This window comes from Hemicordylus capensis, chromosome 3 (assembly GCF_027244095.1).
Source record: "Hemicordylus capensis ecotype Gifberg chromosome 3, rHemCap1.1.pri, whole genome shotgun sequence".
Classification (NCBI taxonomy): Eukaryota; Metazoa; Chordata; class Lepidosauria; order Squamata; family Cordylidae; genus Hemicordylus; species Hemicordylus capensis.
Genome location: NC_069659.1, coordinates 312,960,139 through 312,980,482, shown reverse-complemented (window position 1 = coordinate 312,980,482; position 20,344 = coordinate 312,960,139). Strand labels below are relative to the sequence as shown.

General features: G+C 46.3%; 1 protein-coding gene across 7 annotated transcripts in view; it reads left to right on the top strand.

The window, feature by feature from the left end:
* Nucleotides 1-20,344, top strand: part of TRIP12 (thyroid hormone receptor interactor 12) — a 167,775-nt gene that overhangs the window by 144,219 nt on the left and 3,212 nt on the right. For all 7 annotated transcript variants that reach the window (XM_053304639.1, XM_053304643.1, XM_053304642.1 and 4 more), the window contains 5 exons: nucleotides 5,529-5,693; nucleotides 13,724-13,888; nucleotides 18,178-18,291; nucleotides 18,878-18,972; nucleotides 19,746-19,849. In XM_053304639.1, the coding sequence (XP_053160614.1) occupies nucleotides 5,529-5,693; nucleotides 13,724-13,888; nucleotides 18,178-18,291; nucleotides 18,878-18,972; nucleotides 19,746-19,849 (643 nt within the window). The remainder of the gene's footprint in view (nucleotides 1-5,528; nucleotides 5,694-13,723; nucleotides 13,889-18,177; nucleotides 18,292-18,877; nucleotides 18,973-19,745; nucleotides 19,850-20,344) is intronic.

The following is a 20,344-nucleotide window of genomic DNA, read 5'->3' as shown; positions in this document are numbered from 1 at the left end:
AGGTATTAAGTTTTAACTTAAGGCATAGAATAGTCCATTTAACATTTGTGATCCAACGACATTCATAAAACCCTCCCAACTATCCCCTCTGCAGAGCGCAAACTGTATATAATAAGAGAGAGAGAAAATTGTCGGCCAACAGAAACTGAAAGGACAACAAACCGCCAATATTAACAGATATTAACATGCGGATCACATGCAAGCTGGTGATTGGGGGTGTCTCAAGGAGCTAACAAGTTTTACCCAAAGCGGTCTGAGCAGGCGCAGAACCCATTATTTATGAGTGTCGTTGGATCACTACCAGATCATCTTACAGGTAAGCAACTGGTGGGGGGGTTTGGTTGGAAAAGGGTGCAGTTGCCCCAGTACAGTGGATTTATCAGAGAGAAGGGTTCTACTCTGGTTGCTTTCAAATCCCAAAGAGGGATAGAGGCATCTGGCCCATAATGGATTGGATTTGAGGTAGTTGAACAAATATGTCAATTCAAGGAAGTTTCATATGATAATGCCACAAGGTATCCTACTGTTTTTTCACAAGGAGGAATGGCTTGCAATGTTGGATTTAAGACTCGTATTTCCATATAGGCATTCATAGCAACCATAGAAAGTATTTAAGATTCACAGTGGGAAGTATAGTGTACCAATACAATGTGCTTCCATTCGGTTTGTCAGCCACTCTAAGAGGTTTTACAAAATGCATGAGCGCAGTTATAGCTCATCTGCAAATGGAGAGAATTACGATATTTCCATTTCTCAACGATTGGCTCCTGACAGCAGGTGAAAATGAGTTACCACATCTCCTGGAAGACCTGAGAATCCAGATAGAAGAAGTCACATCTGAGCCCTGTGAAAAGGATACAATACATTGGGTAAATCTTGGACACACAGACAAAAAGAGCATACTTACCAAGCGAAAGGTACCTGCTGATGATAAACTTGAGTCATATTTTTTCGTATAAGCCAGTACAGCAGGCACATCAAATTCATAGGTTACTGGGGTTTATGGCCTCATGCAATGCCGCTGTCCAATATGCCAGTCGAAGGATACGTTCTCTTTAATTATGGCTCTTCTCTGTTTTCACACCCAATATACACAGTCAAAAGATGAACCTGCACATCCCTGTGTCTGTCCTACACCCTGCAGTGGTGGACTCTGGACAGAAACTTGCTGGAGTGGATTCTGTTCAAGGTTCCAACTCATACTGCCAGGGTTACAACCGATGCATCCCTCTCCAGATGGAGGACAAATTGTGGGGGTTGCCAAATGCAAGAAATGTGGGGGAGACAAATAAAGGTTCACATAAATTTTCTAGAATGGCTAGTAGTGCTCCAAGCATTAAAATCTTTCCTTCCCTTACTTCAAGGGAGGGTAGTACAGATAGAACTAGACAATACAACTGCCATTGTCTGCCTGAACGGTCAAGGGGGTATGGTCTTCCAATCACTCTGCACCTTAAGTGTGCAGTTGTAGAATTGGTGTGTAGTTCGGCAGATTTACCAGACTTGATCTGCACATAAAATGGACACAAAATACTTTGGCAGACTATTTAAGCAGGACTGGGTTTGCAGCACCACGAATGGGAGCTTTGTTAGAAATACATAACAAACATATTCAACAGTTGGGAAAATCTGACATTTGAATCTGTTTACAACAGAACAAAAAATGCCCCAAATATTGCTCCAGAGCAGGTCTGGGGAAACATTCAATGGGGAATGCATTCCAGCAGAGTTGGAGGAATGAACTACTTTACATGTTTTCTCCTTATTCTATGCTGGGCAGAGTAGTAGCCAAAGTTGTGCCCTGCATTCTGTTGACCCCTTGGTGCCAGGCGTGGTTTCCACTTCTGCTCACAGTTACTGGTGGCTGCCTCAGTGTCCAGATCTACTGTCCCAGGTTGGGGATCAAACTCTACATCCCAATCTAAAGGCTCTAAAGCTGACAGCTTGAAGAATCCGCTTCTAGATAGAATACTTGTGAATGAAAAGAAGGTCTCTACTAGGCATAATTATGCTCACAAGTGGAAAAGATTTAAGTCGTATGCAGGTGCACTGGGTTTTACTCTTGACTATTAGACAAGTGCTTTTATATCTGACAAGTTTAAAAAGCAGTGGTTTGACTCATGTTTCCCTGAAGGTCCACTTGGCAGCAATATCATCAAAAGATAAGGGATGGGATGGCAGGACTGTGTGTTTCCATCCAGATTGCAAAAGATTCCTGAAAAGGTTAAATAATATATATTCTCTGTTTAGACAATCAGTTGAACAGTGGAGTCTTTAACTGATTCTTTCGATTCTGACTGAGCCACTCTTTGAGCCAATGACTACCATGTCTTTGAAATTACTTTTGTTGAAAACTGCTTTTCTAGTAGCCATAATTACTGCAAAGAGAGTGAGTGAGTTAACAGCTCTAAGAACTGACTTGCCATTTCCAAAATTTTATCCCGACAAGGTGATATGCAGATGGATCATAGGAACATAGGAAGCTGCCATATACTGAGTCGTACCATTGGTCTATCTAGCTCAGTATTGTCTTCACAGACTGGCAGCAGCTTCTCCAAGGTTGTAGGCAGGAATCTCTCTCAGCCCTATCTTGGAGATGCCAGGGAGGAAACTTGGAACCTTCTGCTCTTCCCAGAGCAGTTCCATCCCCTGAAGAGATATTCAGTGCTCAGTCAGTGCTCACACTTCTAGTCTCCCTTTTATATGCAACCAGGGCAAACCCAGCTTAGTTAAGGGGACAAATCATGCTTGCTACCACAAGATCTTGTTCGGTCCTAAGGTGGTGTCCGGTTTTCATATGAATCAGGATATCATGCTACCTACATTTTTCAGAATCCCTACAATGTCTCTAGAGACATCTTTACCCGCATTGGATGTTCGAAGGTCACTCTGACAAAACTAAGGGCTATCGTAAGAGTAAACAACCTTTTGTAGCCTCTTAGGGTAGGTCAAAGGGCCATCCTATATCAATGCAACACCTGTTTCATTGGCTGGTAGAGCCAATTTCTTTAGTATATGAAGTTCAGAACTACCACACACAATTAGAGCTCATTCTTCTAGGACTTGTACAACATCAGCAGCACATTTCTCAGGGATCCAAACGGAAGATATCTGTAAGGCAGCAACATGGTCATCTGAACTACCCTTTGTGAAACACTATGCAATTGACCTATGTTCGGTTGCAGAGGCTAATTTTGGAAGCGGAGCCTTGAAGAGAATTTTGCAATAGCTTACTTCTCCATCCTCCTGGAAAGCTCATTATACACCCAGGCTTATGAATGTCCTACAGCTCATGCTACAGATAAACAGGTTGCTCACCTGTCACTTATCTGTAAGTGATCCGTAGACATTCATAAGAACCTCCCGTCCTCCCCACAGGAGTTAATGAATAAAGACTTGTGTTTTCTGGAAGACCTCGTGGGATGATCATCATATTGAGGCAGTCAACCAGGAAACAGTGGAAGGCTGCTCCAGCTGCCAAAATGAATGGTCGCGTGAAGGGCTAAGGGTGGTGTGAGTGTCACAAGGAGCTTGGATATTGCATCCATGAGGTCCTGTGCAGGTGCTGAACCTAGGCTTATGAATGTCTACGGATCATTTCCAGATCATGTTACAGGGGAACAATCTGTTCTTTTAAAACAATGGTTTCTAAGTTTGGATTGTTAATATATTTTAACAGTCCTCAGATTATGATCTGTAGACAGTGATGACTTATTATTGTGGAAATGTTCTTTAGCTCATCACTGAAAATGTTAAACTGCCCATATACTTTTTCACAGAGGGAGTGTGCTGCTAGAACAATTTGAAACCCAATACTAGAGAACTTCATAATATTGTGTATGTAGAGTTTGTTTAGCAAGTTTTGCCTTTTCCAGTCTTCACTTGGAGGACATAAGAACAGCACTGCTGGAGCAGGCCCAAGGCCTATCTAGTCTAGTCTGGTGGGCCACTGTGTGAAACAGGATGCTGGGCTAGATGGGCCTTGGGCCTGATCCAGTAGAGCTGTTCTTATGTTCTTATCCTCTTTCACGCAGTGCCCCACCCTTGCCTCTGAGAAGCCCACAGGCAGGAGGTGAAAGCATGCCCTCTCTCCTCCTGTTGTTCCCCTGCAACTGGTTTCTAGAGAGGCATTTTGCCTTGGAGGCTAGAGGTGGCCTACAGTGGACAGACTAGTAGTCATTTATAGACCTGCCCTCTGTGAATTTGTCTAAGCCCCCTTTAAACCCATCTAATCTAGTGGCCATCACCACATCCCATGACAGTTGCCAGAACCTAAGGGGTATACTCGTGGGTCAAATGGGCCGTCACCCAGAATTTGGCTTAAAATAAGCCAAATCTGGCAACAAAAAAGAAACAGAAAAACACTTCCTTTTGTTGGTTCTAAATTTCCTGGCGTTAAGTTTCATGGGATGACCCCTAGTTCTAGTGTTGTGAGAGAGGGAGAAAAATTTCTTTCTCTCTTTCTCTCTCTACTCCATTTGTAATTTTTATACTCTTCTATCATGTCTCCCTGTAGTCACTTATTTTCCAAACTAAAAAGCCCCAGATGCTTTAGGCTTGCCTCATAAGGAAGGAGCTACAGGCCCCTAATCATCTTGGTTGCCCTCTTCTGCACCTTTTCCAGTTCTACAATGTTCTCCTTAAAATACAGTGACCAGAACTGGATGCAGTACTGCAAATGTGGCTGCACCATAGATTTGTATAAGGGCATTATAATATTAGCATTTTTATTTTCAATCTCCTTCCTAATGATTCCTAGAATGGAATTTGTCTTTTTCACAGCTGCCACACTCTAAGTTGACACTTTCAACAAGCTGTCCACCACAACCCAAGATCTCTCTCCTGGTCACTCACTGACAGCTCAGACCCCATCAGTGTACAGGATAACCTCGATATTCACAGGCGTTCTGTTCTGGGCTGCAGCCACGGATATGGAAACCGTGAATATCAAGTAACTGATCCCATGGGATCACGGGGTTAGGTTCCCGGTCGGCCGAAAATGGCAGAAAATTTGCTGAATTTCATGGGGGTGGGAAGCTTCTTACCTTGCTCTGCTTCTCCCCCTGAGTCGTGCTGTGCTCCCAAATCAGCCAAAAATTGGGGGGGGGGCGTGGTTTTACAAGGATTGGAGCCATTTTTTGGGCTCAGTTGAAGAAAATGGCAGCCGGAAATGACCTCCACGATAACTTCTGGCCATCTCCCCCCTGTATGCCGAGGTTGGGTGTTCCCCCCCCAACCACATATACATGAGTCCACGAATGTGGAATTCTCAGATAATGAGGTCCACCTGTATATATGAAGTTGTGGTTATTTGCCCCAATATATATCACTTTATGCTTGCTTACATTGAACTGCCTTTGCCATTTTGTCACCCACTCACCCAGTTTGGAGAGATCCTTTTGGAGCTCCTCACAATCTGTTCTAGATTTCACTACCCTAAATAAATACACTAAATAGTTTAGTGTCATCTGTAGGTAGGTTTTACGCATGAACATGATTTTTCAGTAAATCAATACTTTTATTTCTAGGTGGACCTTCCCCTTGGCCTTCCTTTTTACAAGTGGATGCTACGACAGGAAACATCTCTGACATCGCATGACTTGTTCAATATTGATCCTGTAGTAGCCAGCTCAGTATACCATCTTGAAGAAATTGTGAGGCAGAAGAAAAGACTTGAACAGGATAAATCACAGGTAGGTTGAATGATAGAACAGGGAATGTTAGCCGTGTCTGCCTGCCTTTTTGATATGGTTTGTTTGTTTGTTTGTTTGTTTGTTTGTTTGTTTGTTTGTTTGTTTATACATACAGACATACCGACCACTTGGCTCCAAATGCTCTAGGCGGTTCGCAAAAGTAAATACAATAAAGACAAAATAAAACTACCATTAAAACAACAATTAGAAAGATTTACAGATTACTAATAGCCAGGCTAAAAAGATGTGTCTTAAGGGCTTTTTAAAAGATGGGTAAAGATGTTGAATCACAAACGGCTATAGGGAGTGTATTCCAGAGCCCAGGAGCGACTACAGAAAAGGCCCGCTTGTGAGTTGCTGTCAGACGAGCTGGCTGCATCCAGGGACGAACCTTTCTTGATGACCTTAATGTATGGGGATCATACAGAAAAAGGCGCTCGCCCAGTGACTTATCTAATACTTGGGACTAACATCACATCTTAAAAGCTAGATTGCCAACCTTTGAAACAAAAATGAGGCACTTTGCTTTTTCATAACTGATTGCATACAGTCAATGGCAGTGCAGTAATAGCTTCACTTACAGATTGTGGATAGCATCCAGACTAAGATGGCCATGACCATGTCCCCTTGAAATTAATGGGACATTAATAGGACAAGTTAGTTATGACTAAGTTGTCTCATTGATTTCAATGGTACTTAGTCATGGCTAAATAGCCTATAGTCCAGTGTTTCCACACTGGAAACGGCTCTTGCTTAAAAAGTATAGATTTCACACAATGTATTTGTGTTCCCAGTTGGTTCATATTTAACATTCCCAGCATGAAGAGGCAGTAGTGCTGGATCTTCATACTCCTGCTTAATGTTTGTTCATCAGATTGATGGGAATCTTGTGACCAGTATGCATGACTTAGATGAGGGGACTATAGCTCCCATAAGGGAACTACAGTCCAATAACATCTGGGCACCCAAGTTTGGAAACACCTGACTTGGACTAAGTCTAAATAGAATGTTGAAGGCATATATCTTTTGTGACACTACAAGCAAAAATCAAAGGAAGTCTACAGATTAAAGTATTATATAATATATAGCTGTAACAAATTACAGCTTTTGTCTCAGAGCTAGCTCATGTGAGAGAAAAGAAATGCCGAGTCATTGCTGGTGAGCTGCCTGGCTGGGCTTCTTATAAAACTAGTCTATGTTTCTGCCACCAAGCATCCTAAAACTTGCATAGAACCGGACCAGTGGATTGAGTGCTTTAATCCAAAGTCTCTCTATAACTGAGTATTGGGCAAATAAAAAAATCTGCTCCCCCTTGCTAATAGGCAAGAATAAAACCAATTTTTCTCCCAGGCCTGCTGCCTGTACATGAAGTTAAATTCTTAATTTGACCAAGCTCACATTGAGATGCATTTGTACCAGAGAAAAGCCCCCACTTCCTCCTGCTTAGTCAATTACCACCCTTGGAGGCTTGAAAAAGGTAAAGAACAATGGGGGAAATTATTCAAAAGGCTATAAAAATAGGCTATCTTAAGCTTCAGTTTGAGGTTGCATTTAAGAATGCTTAAATGGTTACAGAGTCCTTTTCAATTACTACAGACTGCTTTCATCTGAGGCTTTTGGTTGGTTAGATAAACTTAAAAATACTTAGTTGGTTACAAGAATACTTCAACAGCACTCCGAATGATGCAGCATGCAGTGAAATCTTAGTTCTCGGTTGATCGTTGCCAGGGACACCTCTGGGTTATCCTTTCTCACTAGCTCCAAGGCAGGACAGATTTGATTGGTTGCAGAGATTTCAGCCACGCCTCCTTGGTGCTAGGAGGATAACCCCTCCCAGTTCTTTCTGTCTTCGCTCAGCTCCAGGCAGACGTGTTTTCCTCCGCTCAGTATTTTTCCTTCAGAGTTTGTCTCCCATCGTGAGTTTTTTCCCTGTGTCCTTGCCATCCGTTCGTCTCTCCGTTACTCCTGTCTAAAAAGAAAAAGAAGAGACTGTTTGTTTGTCTTCGTCTCCCCCCCTCCCCTCCCCACCGCTCCCTCTGTATGGAGCTTGAGCGCGGCGGTAAAGTAATTCTAGTGCCTTGTGGGCCCCGCCAACGGCCGTTTGGACCCGGCACTTCCAAGCCTCTAGGGCAGGTCCTTTCCGAGATCGCGGTTTCGAGCTCCCCGCCTCTCAGCAGCTCTTCCCCGCTTGAACTCTCACCTCCCCCGCCGGCAGCCTGCGAGTTGGCTCTCTACTCGGCAGACCGCTCCGCTCTACAGCCGACGGCCTCAGCAGCAGCAGCCTCGTTGTCTCCTGCCTCCCCTGCAAAAACGGTTGCGCTACAAACAACGGCGATGGCCGCCTCGGAGCCGCCCGCGCCGATCGTCTCTCGCCCCCATGCTGCTCTCCCGCCTTCGGGCCGCGAGACGCGCGCTGTGGCGGCCAGGCGGGCTACTCAGCGTTCGGAGCTCCAGCAACCGCGTAGACTTCCCTGCCCTAACCCGCCTCCCTCTTCGCTGGAAATCAGGGAGATTGGGCTGAGACACGACCGAGAACAAGCACTAGAGAAGGCTGTTACGGCGTGTAAGGAGGGAGCGGCGGCCATTTTGGACCTTCCTGCCCAGCACTCCTCAGTTGTGAGTTTGGAGGCTACTGCTTCTACTTTGCCAGGAGAATCCTCGGACTCCTTAACTATTAATGTTGGGGCACCTAGCGCTCCGAGTACCTCTGCAGCCCTACTCCCCATGCCACAGATGAATATTTCTAAATCTGTGCCACCAGAATGGCAGGCATGGTTCAAAAACGCAATTATTGACACTGTTTACCAATTGAGACCCCCCAAAAAGGGAAAGAAAAAATCTAAAAAGCGAAAGAGGGAATCTTCTTCTGAAAGCCCCTCTTCCTCTTCGGAGGGTGGCCCAACGCCTAAGAAGGCCAAAGCAAAGAAAAAACACCTCAGCTCCAAAAAATCACAGAGGCCAGCAAAACGCACCCTTCTTTCCCCTCACTCCTCGGAGGTTTCAGAGCATGATTCGGGGGACCCCACCCCTGTTAACCCCAGACCACTCAAGCCTTCAGGGCCTGTTGCCCAGGGGTCAGATGCAGAGATTGATCCCCATAATCCAGGGGAATCTCCACAGGACCACGATCCTTTAGACAGGGAAGAAGGAGAATGGTCTGAGGGGGAGGACAATGAGGCAGCCTCGGTCTCTCAAAGGCTATTCATGGCCGAGGACTATAACCCCTTAATGACTCGTATCTGAAAGACCATAGGGCTGTACCAGAGCTCTCCTGCAGACGCTGCTTCTTCTGATAAGGCAGAGGTGGTTTTTCCCAGGGCTAGGCCCAGGGATATTCTACTACCCCTACCCAACTTATTCACGGAGGTAGTCAAACAAGAGTGGCTCCTACCTGCAGCCAATAGGAAGCCCATGCCTATAACTAACTGTTTTTACTCTTACCAGCAGGAACCCTCTGACCTCCTTAAGACACCTAGTGCAGACGCTCCCATCGCCCAACTGGTATCAAATTCGTTGGTTCCACGAGATGATGTGACCCTAAAGGACCCAGCCGACAAAAAGGCGGAGCTGGCCTTTAAGAGAACGCATGACAATTTGTCCCTATCCACCAGGGCAGCCACTGCGGCCTCTATGGCTGCCAGGGCCTCGCTGCTCTGGTTAGATGACTTACTCAATGACACCCCCTCTGACCCGGTCAAACTAAGACGACAACTAGTCAAGATCCAGAAGGCCCAGGCTTTTATAGCCGACGCCACCCTAGACTCTGTAAGATTCTCTTCTAGAGTGGCCGCTGCTTCAGTCCTAGGGCGACGCCACCTCTGGCTTAAAAATTGGCAGGTTGATAATACCTCTAAGAGCAACCTAACTGCGGTTCCCTATGACGCTACCAAGCTTTTCGGGGACTCTGCTCTTAGGGACGTACTTGTAGAATCCCATGACAAGCGGAAGACCATGCCCTCTGCTACACGCAGACCTGACTGCTCATTCAGAAGAAATTTTCCCCAGGCTCAGCCCTTTCGGGGTTCTCACCCCTTTAGGGGCAGAGACAGAGACTCTAGACAGCAACGAGGATCATGGGGTCGCTATCGCTCCTCCTATCGCGGTAGACAATTCTTTAAGCCCCAGCCCTCTACCTCCAAACAGCAATCAACCAAATGACGCCTTCAAGGGCTCCCTGGGAGGTCGCCTGGCTCGCTTCCTTCCCGTCTGGGAGTCCTCTGTCAGAGACAAGTGGGTCCTCCAGGTCATCCGGGCGGGCTACAGAATAGAATTGGATGCCTCCCCCCCCCCCCAGGTTCCTACCGACCCCTCGGTCGCGTTCTGTCCTCAAGCATGCAGAAATAACTCAGGCGATATCCCATCTCTTGGAGATAGGAGCAATAGAACCGGTTCCATCACTGCAGGAGGGGAGAGGCGTCTATTCTATTCTCTTCACCGTCCCCAAAAGGGACGGCTCCCGTCGTGCCATCTTGGACCTCAAGTATGTCAACAGATGGGTCCAGCGAGACCACTTCCGTATGGACACTCTACGCGCCATCACAGAGGCCTTACACCATCTGGATCTTCTGGCGTCCGTGAATCTCAAAGAGGCTTACCTACATATCCTGATCCATCAGGAAAGCAGAAGGCTCCTACGATTCAAGTATGCAGGTCTTCACTATCAATACGTGGCCCTGCCCTTCGGCCTCCCCGCCGCTCCCAGAGTCTTCACCAAGGTTCTGGCGCCCCTGGTGGCTCTCCTGCGCCTGCAAGGGATCCGGCTTATGGCGTACCTCGACGATTTATTTCTCCATTCGCGCTCCATCCCAGAGGCTCAGCGGCACATTGCCTCGACACTATCAGTGTTAGAGCGCCACGGCTTTATTATCAACTCCGCCAAGAGTCAACTTACCCCGTCACGCCAGCTTCTGCATCTGGGGGTCCTCATCAACACAGAACTAGACCGACTATTCCTGCCACAGGAACGGTTCTCAACCTTAACGGGAGAGGTGCGGAAGGCGCTTCAGTCTCCTTCTCCCTGCCTTCTATCCCTGGCAAGACTTCTCGGCCTCATGGTAGCCACCATAGAGGTGGTCCCGTGGGCCAGACTTCACTTCAGACCCCTCCGGTGGTTCCTTCTCCCACACCAGTGCTCCATTGCAGAGAGACGGAAGATGAGAGTGATCCTCCCAACCTCCATCCGGACAGCCCTCTGTTGGTGGCTCTCCCCAGACCATCTCCTTCAGGGCAAAGAGTTTCTGGACTCTCCCAAAATAATTGTGACTACAGATGCCAGCGACAGGGGTTGGGGCGCCCATTGCCTCAACAGGACGGCTCAGGGCATTTGGTCAGCTGCAGAACAGAACCACAGCATCAACTGGAGGGAGCTCCACGCCATCCGCCTGGCTCTTCTTGCCTTCCACCCTACGGTACGGGGTCACCACGTGCTTGTGAAAACGGACAACACCACCGCCAAGGCACACGTGAACCGCCAGGGGGGCACACGCTCAGCTTCTCTTCACCAGGAGGCGATCCTGCTACTCTCTTGGGCGGAAACGGAACTGAAATCCCTGACAGCCCATCATGTCAAGGGAGATCTGAACACCCTAGTGGACTGGCTGAGCAGGGAGGATGTGCAGCCAGGAGAATGGTCACTTCACCCAGCCGTCTTCCAACAAATCACACACAAGATGGGGACGCCGATAATCGACTTATTCGCCTCCCCACTGAATGCCAAGCTTCCTGCCTTCATGACAAGGTTCCCCTGCAAGACGGCGGCGGCTACGGACGCTCTGTCGGCGGACTGGCCCCACGGTCTCCTATTCGCCTACCCGCCAACACCTCTAATTCCCAGGGTGCTGAGACGAATCCACCTACTGAGGGCCCAAGTCATTCTGATAGCCCCCTTCTGGCCTCGGCGCCCCTGGTTTCCAGAGCTCCTCCATCTCTCCAGGCAACCACCTTGGGAGCTTCCAGTTCGCCCAGACCTGCTCTCCCAGGGACCAGTCCTCCACTCAGACCCAGCATGGTTAAGGCTTGCCGCCTGGAAACTGAACGGCGAGTCTTGAGACGCTTTGGCTACTCCAGCAAGGTCATTTCCACCATGCTAGCATCCCGCAAATCTTCCACCAACCGGGTCTATCAATGCACCTGGAGGGCTTTCCTGAGATGGTCTTCCCGACACTCCATCCCTAAGGGCTCGGCTACCACTTGGCACCTTCTCCTTTTTCTTCAGGAGGGCTTGGACAAAGGCCTCCGCCCCAACACCCTGAAACGACAAGCAGCATCCCTAGTTGGCCTCATCTCGGGTAATCGGTCAGCTTCATGGCAAGCCTTTCCACACTTGCGTCGTTTTCTTCGGGGTGCAACTCTATAATCTCCCCCGACAGTCCACCGTTTTCCATTGTGGGATCTGCACATCGTACTCAGGGCTCTCCAGAAACCCCCCTTCGAGCCACTGGCAAGCATCTCTCTCCGTATACTCTCCTTTAAACACGCCTTCCTGGTGGCAGTCACTTCAGCTCGAAGGGTGTCGGAACTGAGAGCGCTGTCTGTTCACAAATCCTTCTGTGTTTTCTCCAGGGAGGCAGTGCGACTAATTCCCGATCCCTTCTTCAGACCAAAGGTGGCCTCAGTTTTTCATCAGTCCCAGGACGTTTTCCTTCCTTCCTTCTGTCCAAATCCAACGCACGAGAAGGAAAAACTCTGGCATAAGCTGGACGTTCTGCGTTGCCTCAAGAGATACATCGCCCGCACAGCCTCTTTCAGAAGTACCGACCAGATGTTCGTCTCCTTCCACCCGAGATCCATGGGCTCTGCCGTGTCCGCACGCACGATTGCCCGATGGATCAGGGCGTGCATAACCATGGCATACGAAACTCAGCGCCTCCCTCCTCCTTCAAACATCTCGGCACACTCCACGAGGGCAGCATCTACATCCGCGGCCTTTTCAACCAATGCTCCGGTCCAGGACATTTGCAGAGCCGCCACTTGGTCCTCACCATCCACTTTTACCAGGCACTACAAGATCGAGTCCCACGCCAATATCCAGGCGGCCTTTGGTAGACGGGTCCTCCAGCGGGTCCTCCCCCGTGAGTAGGCCGGAGCGCACCTGCCCTGCGCATTGGACAAGCTGTGGTATGTCCCAGAGGTGTCCCTGGCAATGATCAACCGAGAATGGAGCATTGGTGTTCACTTACCGTGAAGGCTTCTTCTGGTTGATGTTGCCAGGGACACCTCGTCCCACCCAGTTTGGCGCTCTCGGCCTCTCCCAAGGGGGTTCCCTCTCGGGGTATGCATTGCCTCTGCAATGATCTGTTTTTCCTTCAGTCTTGTACATAGTTCCAGTGTTTGTTTCCTGTGTTATTTCCTTGTCTGGTCCTCCTGTGGTGTTTAGCTTGATCCTCGGACAGCAAGAACTGGGAGGGGTTATCCTCCTAGCACCAAGGAGGCGTGGCTGAAATCTCTGCAACCAATCAAATCTGTCCTGCCTTGGAGCTAGTGAGAAAGGATAACCCAGAGCTGTCCCTGGCAACATCAACCAGAAGAAGCCTTCACGGTAAGTGAACACCAATGCTCCATTACTCAGTTGCAAAGAACAGATATTTAGGAAAATGCAAAGCACACAGAAAGCAAAACAAATCCCTGATGCACAGTCTGACTAAACAAACTGTTCCCTATGCTGGGTTCCCGAACTCAAAAGCTTTGGCTTCCCACTTTTCCCTTGAACTCACCAAACTCCTGATGAGACTCAAGCCTCCTGCAGATCTATCTTCCAAGAGCTGCAGTCATCCAGTTGCAGCAAACTCCATTGCCACATGTCCCCTTGCTCCTCCAGCACAGAACTTCCTTTCTATTCCCAGAATTCCCAGCAACAGCTATTTAGATTCTCCCCACCCCCACCCCCCACCCCCCCGTGGACTGATTGGGCAAGGTCACCGGCCTGTCAGTCAATACAAGGGTTCACTTCTGGTTAACTCTTTAGAGGGAGGGGAGACTGGTCACTACAATAGCTCTTACAAGTTGTCACTAACTCTTTTTTTATGTTTTAGACCAAAGAAAGTCTACAGTATGCATTGGAAACTCTAACCATGAATGGTTGCTCAGTAGAAGATCTAGGGTTGGACTTCACACTACCTGGGTTTCCAAACATAGAGCTGAAAAAAGGAGGGAAAGATATACCGGTCACCATTCACAACTTAGAAGAATATCTCAGAGTAAGTAAAATTTAAAACTTTTGAAGAATGGAGTACAGAAGTCTTGGTACATTCTTTTGTTGCTGTTTGTATTGCTGATGTTAACAACAAATACTGTGTACAGTCTTAACTGTGTACACGTATGTGGAATCAATTCACATAAAGCTGATAACCAGACTCCCACTGCTTTTATTGGGTTAGGTCTGCGTGGAAGACCTGACCCCTCAATAATGATGAGTGGGAGGAAATCTGTTTAGTTTGTTTGGCTGATGTTGGAAGGTATTTTGTTTTATAAACAGTGATGGAACCATATGACTTTTGACTGTACATAGATATAAACTGCATAACATGTCCTTTAAACATGTTTTAATAATAATGATCAAATAATGAAAAAGCATTCTAAATATTTAGTATATTTTTCCCAACTAGTAATGGTGTGGGCTTTGTGCTTCAAGTATGTTAGTACAGTGTGGATATGAGCAAGTTGTTGGAGAGAGATGGATAACTGAACTGATAAGTTATAAAGTAGTACTTTTTTTGGTACCAGCTTAAGCTGACATCTCTTATATTAAAAATATTTATTACATTTATATACTGGCTTTCATCATCACTCAACTCAAGGAAGTGTATATGTGGATCTGGATAGTGGTTCCATACATCCATAATGACTGGGTTCTGAGCCTGTGCAGACCGTGCTTCAGATAGAATTCGTTAGCTCCTCGCGATGCCTAACCGCCAGCAGCATGTGACTGCAGTACCCTTAAGCGGCGGTTAGGCATCCCTTTCCTCAGTTTCTTGTTGACCGCCTAAGCAATCGTGTCTTCGGAAACAACTGTTCCTCAAACGTTAGTTACTTGTTAAACTCCTTCTGACTGACTTTGACTTTGACTACTCTTTTCGGACAATCCTTAAACTATGTGGAAGCAGGAAGAGCTCGGGGCCTCTGGACCAGGAACGAGGCTCTAAAGCATATCAACTTTCTGGAGCTACTGGGGGTGTACAGGGTGCTGCAAGTGTTTCAGGACAGGGAGCCAGGTGCAGTAATCCAGTTGCAGATGGACAACACCATGGTAATAGCCTATATGAACAATCGGGAGTACCGTGTCTCGAGCTCTCTGCAATCTCAGCCTCCTGGTGTGGAATTGGTGTATCCCGAGGCAAATCCACTTGCAGGCTATACATATCAAGGGCACCCAGAACTGCCTGGCGGATTCGTTAAGCAGGGAGATGGTGTTGTATCAGCACGAAGGGGAGATGCACAACGAAATCCTACGGGAACTGTTTGCAGTTCGAGGCCATCCGGAGGTGGATCTGTTTGCAGCGAAGCACAACCGGAAGTGCGACACATACTGCTCCAGGATAGGTCTGGGCACTTATTCAAAAGACGATGCCTTTCAATATCAATGGATACAGAGCTGCTTCTATGTGTATCTGCCAGCTCTGCTCCTCCCACGAGTGGTGGCCAAACTGCTACTGGAGCAATTGCGGGCAATTGTGATAGCCCCTTGGTTGCCGCGTCAACTTTGGTCCACATAGCTACTCAGACTATCGAAGAGGAGATACAGATGGCTCCCCAATTGGAAAGATCAGATATCTCAAGATCAAGGCCGAGTGCTGCACCCCAATCTATCAGTGCTCAATCTCACGGCCTGGGGGATAGGCTGTTGAGAAAGATCCTTTTGAACACTCGTAAAGTATCTGCCAGGCATAGCTATAAGGCTAAATGGCGGAGGTTCTGTGCATATGCTCGAGAGCATCATTTCTCGCCAAGGACAGCCGGCCTTAAAGACGTACTCCTCTATCTTACCTCTTTGAAGACGGCGGGCTTGGCCAATGTGTCTATAAGGGTTCACATGGTCACGTTATCATCGCGTCACACAGGATGCTATGGCAAGTCAGTTTTCTCTTACCCTAGATGTAAAGACTTCCTTAAAGAAATGAATAATCTATATCCACCAGTTAGACAGCCAGGAGAGAAACTGAACTTGCCTCTAGTGCTTGGAGCACTGACAGAGCACCCCTTTGAGTCAATGGCTATTGCGTCATTGAAACGGACAACCTTAAAGATGCTATTCTTAGTGGCAATAACCACGGCACGGAGAGTCAGTGAGCTTAAGGCACTCCAGATAGATGAGCCATATATCAAATTTTTTGGATACATGCGCTTGGATCCTGACTTCAGACCGAAGATCGTCTCCAACTTCCACTTGAATACAGATATTGTCTTGCCAACCTTCTTTAGAGATCCAGTGACGCTTTTGGAAAAGGCAATGCATTCTCTAGATGTGAGGAGGGCACTCCTTTACTATCTACAGGCAACTCATTGCATCCAGAAGACGAGGCCTTTTCATCTGTGAAAAAGGCCTACATAAGAGCCACTCACCAGAAGCTGGCGTATTGGTTAGTAGAACTGATAAAGATGGCCTATGAGCTGCAAAAAGTCACACTGCCATCGACGATATGGGCCCACTACACCAAGGTGTATGCCACTTCGGCAGCACACCGAGCGGGCATCAGATTCCAGGACATCTGCTTGGCAGCTACGTGGGCATTGCACCAGACGTTCATCTAACACTACGCTTTGGACATTAGGATGGCAGCAGTGGCGGAGTTTGGACGGGCAGTTTTGAAGAGAGTTCTGCCGTAGCTTGCTGCTCCTGCCACCGGATAAGCAGCTCATGATTCACCCAGTCATTATGGATGTATGGAACCACTATCTAGATAAACAAGTTGCTTACCTGTAACAGATGATCTGGTAGTGGTTCCATACATTCATAAGACCCACCTGTCCGTCCCCGCTGCAGACAGAGGACAAGCTACATCATGGTCTACATCTACGGTCAATTTCATAGGACCAGACGACTCCAAAGTCTACATCCCAAGTCCAGTCGAACACAGTGGCTTATCGTCCACCAAGAAACTGAGGAAAGGGATGCCTAACTGCCACTTAAGGGTACTGCAGTCACATGCTGCTGGCGGTTAGACGTTGCGAGGAGCTAACAAATTCTATCCGAAGCATGGACTGCACAGGCGCAGAACCCAGTCATTATGAATGTATGGAACCACTACCAGATCATCTGTTACAGGTAAGCAACCTGTTTTTCCCAGGCAATTGCCAGAGTAGGTGCTTTCTAGACCCAGACTTACTTGCTTCAGCAAGGTGGCTGTATTGGGTGCTCTTGGTTTATGCTCTAGAATCGTAGAAACATTAGTGTAGCTGTAAATAGAAATGTTGTATTCCATTTGCAAAACCCGCTAAAGCAGTTCTGATAAATCTAGTGACTAGTGGTCTTGAGCAAGTTGTTGGCTCTTCCTAATTTAGTATTGTACAGGTGAAACTCGGAAAATTAGAATATCGTGCAAAAGTCCATTAATATCAGTAATGCAAGTTAAAAGGTGAAACTGATATGAGACAGACGCATTACATGCAAAGTGAGATAAGTCAAGCCTTAATTTGTTATAATTGTGATGATCATGGCTTACAGCTCATGAAAACCCCAAATCCACAATCTCAGAAAATTAGAATATTACATGGAACCAAGAAGACAAGGATTGAAGAATAGAACAATATCGGACCTCTGAAAAGTATAAGCATGCATATGTATTCAGTACTTGGTTTGGGCCCCTTTTGCAGCAATTACTGCCTCAATGCGGCGTGGCATGGATGCTATCAGCCTGTGGCACTGATGAGGTATTATGGAAGACCAGGATGCTTCATTAGCGGCCTTCAGCAATTCTGCATTGTTTGGTCTCATGTCTCTCATCCTTCTCTTGGCAATGCCCCATAGAGTCTCTATGGGGTCAGGTCAGGTGAGTTTGCTGGCCAATCAAGCACAGTACACTGTATACTTTTCAGAGGTCCGATATTGTTCTATTCTTCAATCCTTGTCTTCTTGGTTCCATGTAATATTCTAATTTTCTGAGATTGTGGATTTGGGGTTTTCATGAGCTGTACGCCATGATCATCACAATTATAACAAATTAAGGCTTGACTTATCTCGCTTTGCATGTAATGCGTCTGTCTCATATATCAGTTTCACCTTTTAATTTGCATTACTGAAATTAATGGACTTTTGCACGATATTCTAATTTTCCGAGTTTCACCTGTATTTATCCCAGCCCCCCTCCCCATTATAAATTACTACAGGAGGACTAAAAAGGAGGGTTTTTAAACTTGTATCCCTTCTTATCTGCACTATAGAAACTTTCATAGTTGTAGTTCTTACCCAAAGGATTAGATTAATTAATGTCTTAAATGTGTTCTTGAATGCTGTTATAATCTTGCAATTTTTTGTGTGTTTTCATTGTAGCTAGTTATATTTTGGGCACTAAATGAAGGTGTTTCCAGACAGTTTGACTCCTTTAGAGATGGATTTGAATCTGTTTTTCCCCTCAGTCACCTTCAGTACTTCTATCCTGAGGAGGTTTGTAGTTTTTATACCAGATTTAATAACATTGTATACCTCACCTGATTATTCAACTGAAGTGGTGAATACAAGTACTTTAGTTTTGTAAGGGATTCATTGGGAGTCTGTAAGGGGTATTTTTCAGCATTGTTGCTTAATTTTTAGAGTTATAAGATGTTACGAAACTTAGACTAGTCTTGTCTTTATAGCATATAAATGTTCAAATATGCCAGCTTCCAAGGAAATAAAAACAAATGCATATATGGGGAAGAGACTAAAACTTTTACACAATACTGTTTAATTCTCTAGCTAACTGTTCTGAAGGTTTTTATGTTCAGAAGCTGAACAGTACTCAGTCTCCAAAGACATTTTTTATTTTAAGAATGGGAAAGGTGACTTCAAAAGTTAAGATTGGGATCTAGAATATCATAAAGCTTAAACAGTATGAAGTTTAGTTAAGTGGTACTATATCTTGAATTCTGTACAAGGAATTCTATTAATCATGTATTTGTTGTGCAGCAACAATAAGATGACTTTCTCTTTTGCTTCTCTGTTAATTCCTCCCACTCCACCCTGGCTTTCTTTCGCAATCTGTCTTTAATAGCTGGATCAGTTGTTGTGTGGTAGCAAAACAGATGCTTGGGATGCAAAGACATTAATGGAATGTTGCAGGCCAGATCATGGTTATACACATGACAGGTAATATACATTTGTTACTACATGGGGCTGGTTAATATTTCTGGAATATATCAAACAGCTATTTATATTGTTAGAGGTGTGCACAAACTGTTTGATGTCGAGCCAGGCTGGTTTGGTGGCTCGATCATGAACCAAACTGGAGCCAGTTCAGTCCACGATTGAACCTAACCACGCCCGGTTCAAGCAGATGGGTTTGACATCAAAGGGGGGCGGCAGGGGAGCAGCAAAAAAGGTGGTCAAAGGTGCTTTGCTCAGCCCAGCTGCCAGTCCTTGCCACCCCCCAGTGCAGCTGGATCGCTCTTTAAGCCGGCTGTCCGTGTATTGGTGGTGCGATTCTGGCTTCCACACATCCATGGAGGCCGGAGCTGCACCACCACCATGCGGGCAGCCCACTTAAAGAGCGATCTGACAGCATTGTGGGGTGGCGAGTGCTGGTGACCAGGCTGGGCCAGTAAGCATCATTTGGCTACCTTTCTCGCCTTTCCCCTACTCCCTTACTTGTAAAGGGGAATCCTCTCCAGATTCCCCTTTACCAGTATTGCTGCTCGAACTGCTGAACCAATTCAGTCAAATGGACTGGCCGATCGGTTTGAGAGAATGTGTTCAGTGGAACGTGGATCGGTTCAAATTCTGTTCGAACCAAACCATGAGTTTGGATTTGTGCACACCCCTATTATATTGTAGCTATAAAAAGGTAACTCAGTAGTGCCTTTTTCTTAATGCATTCAGTTTTGAAATGACTCTAATTCAAAATTTCTTTTTTTTTACTCTAGTCGTGCTGTGAAATTCCTGTTTGAAATTCTCAGTAGTTTTGATAGTGAGCAGCAAAGATTATTCCTCCAGTTTGTGACTGGTAGCCCTAGACTGCCAGTAGGAGGTGGGTGTTCTGTTTTGTGCTTTTTAAATAAGATTAAATAAAAATAGGTGCAAATGTAATGACTAACCAAAACACAGACAGAGCTATCTTACTTACTTTGGCTCCTTGTGCAACTTTAATTTACACAGTGAATACACTGTCATGCCACAGACCATGAGCTACATAACATTCTGAACTGTGCATTAATATCGTGGCTTGCTTATTTTTATTGGCCATTTTGCAGCCTAATCCTACTTGGATTGTATTCAGAAGTGAAGCCTACTGAATACAGTAGGTCTTGCTCTGAAGGTAAGTATGCATAGTAAACAGTCTGCCTTGTTTTTTATTCTGCTTCCCAAAGCCAGATTGTGGCACCAGTAAATACTCCCTCATCCCCCATTGTGTTCACCAGTGCTTGAAACTGAACCTCTCTAGAATTCTGTTTCCCCTGCTCCCATATTCCCTTTGAAGTTCAATATTTATAAAGGGAAAATCAAGAGCTTGGTAGCCATGTAC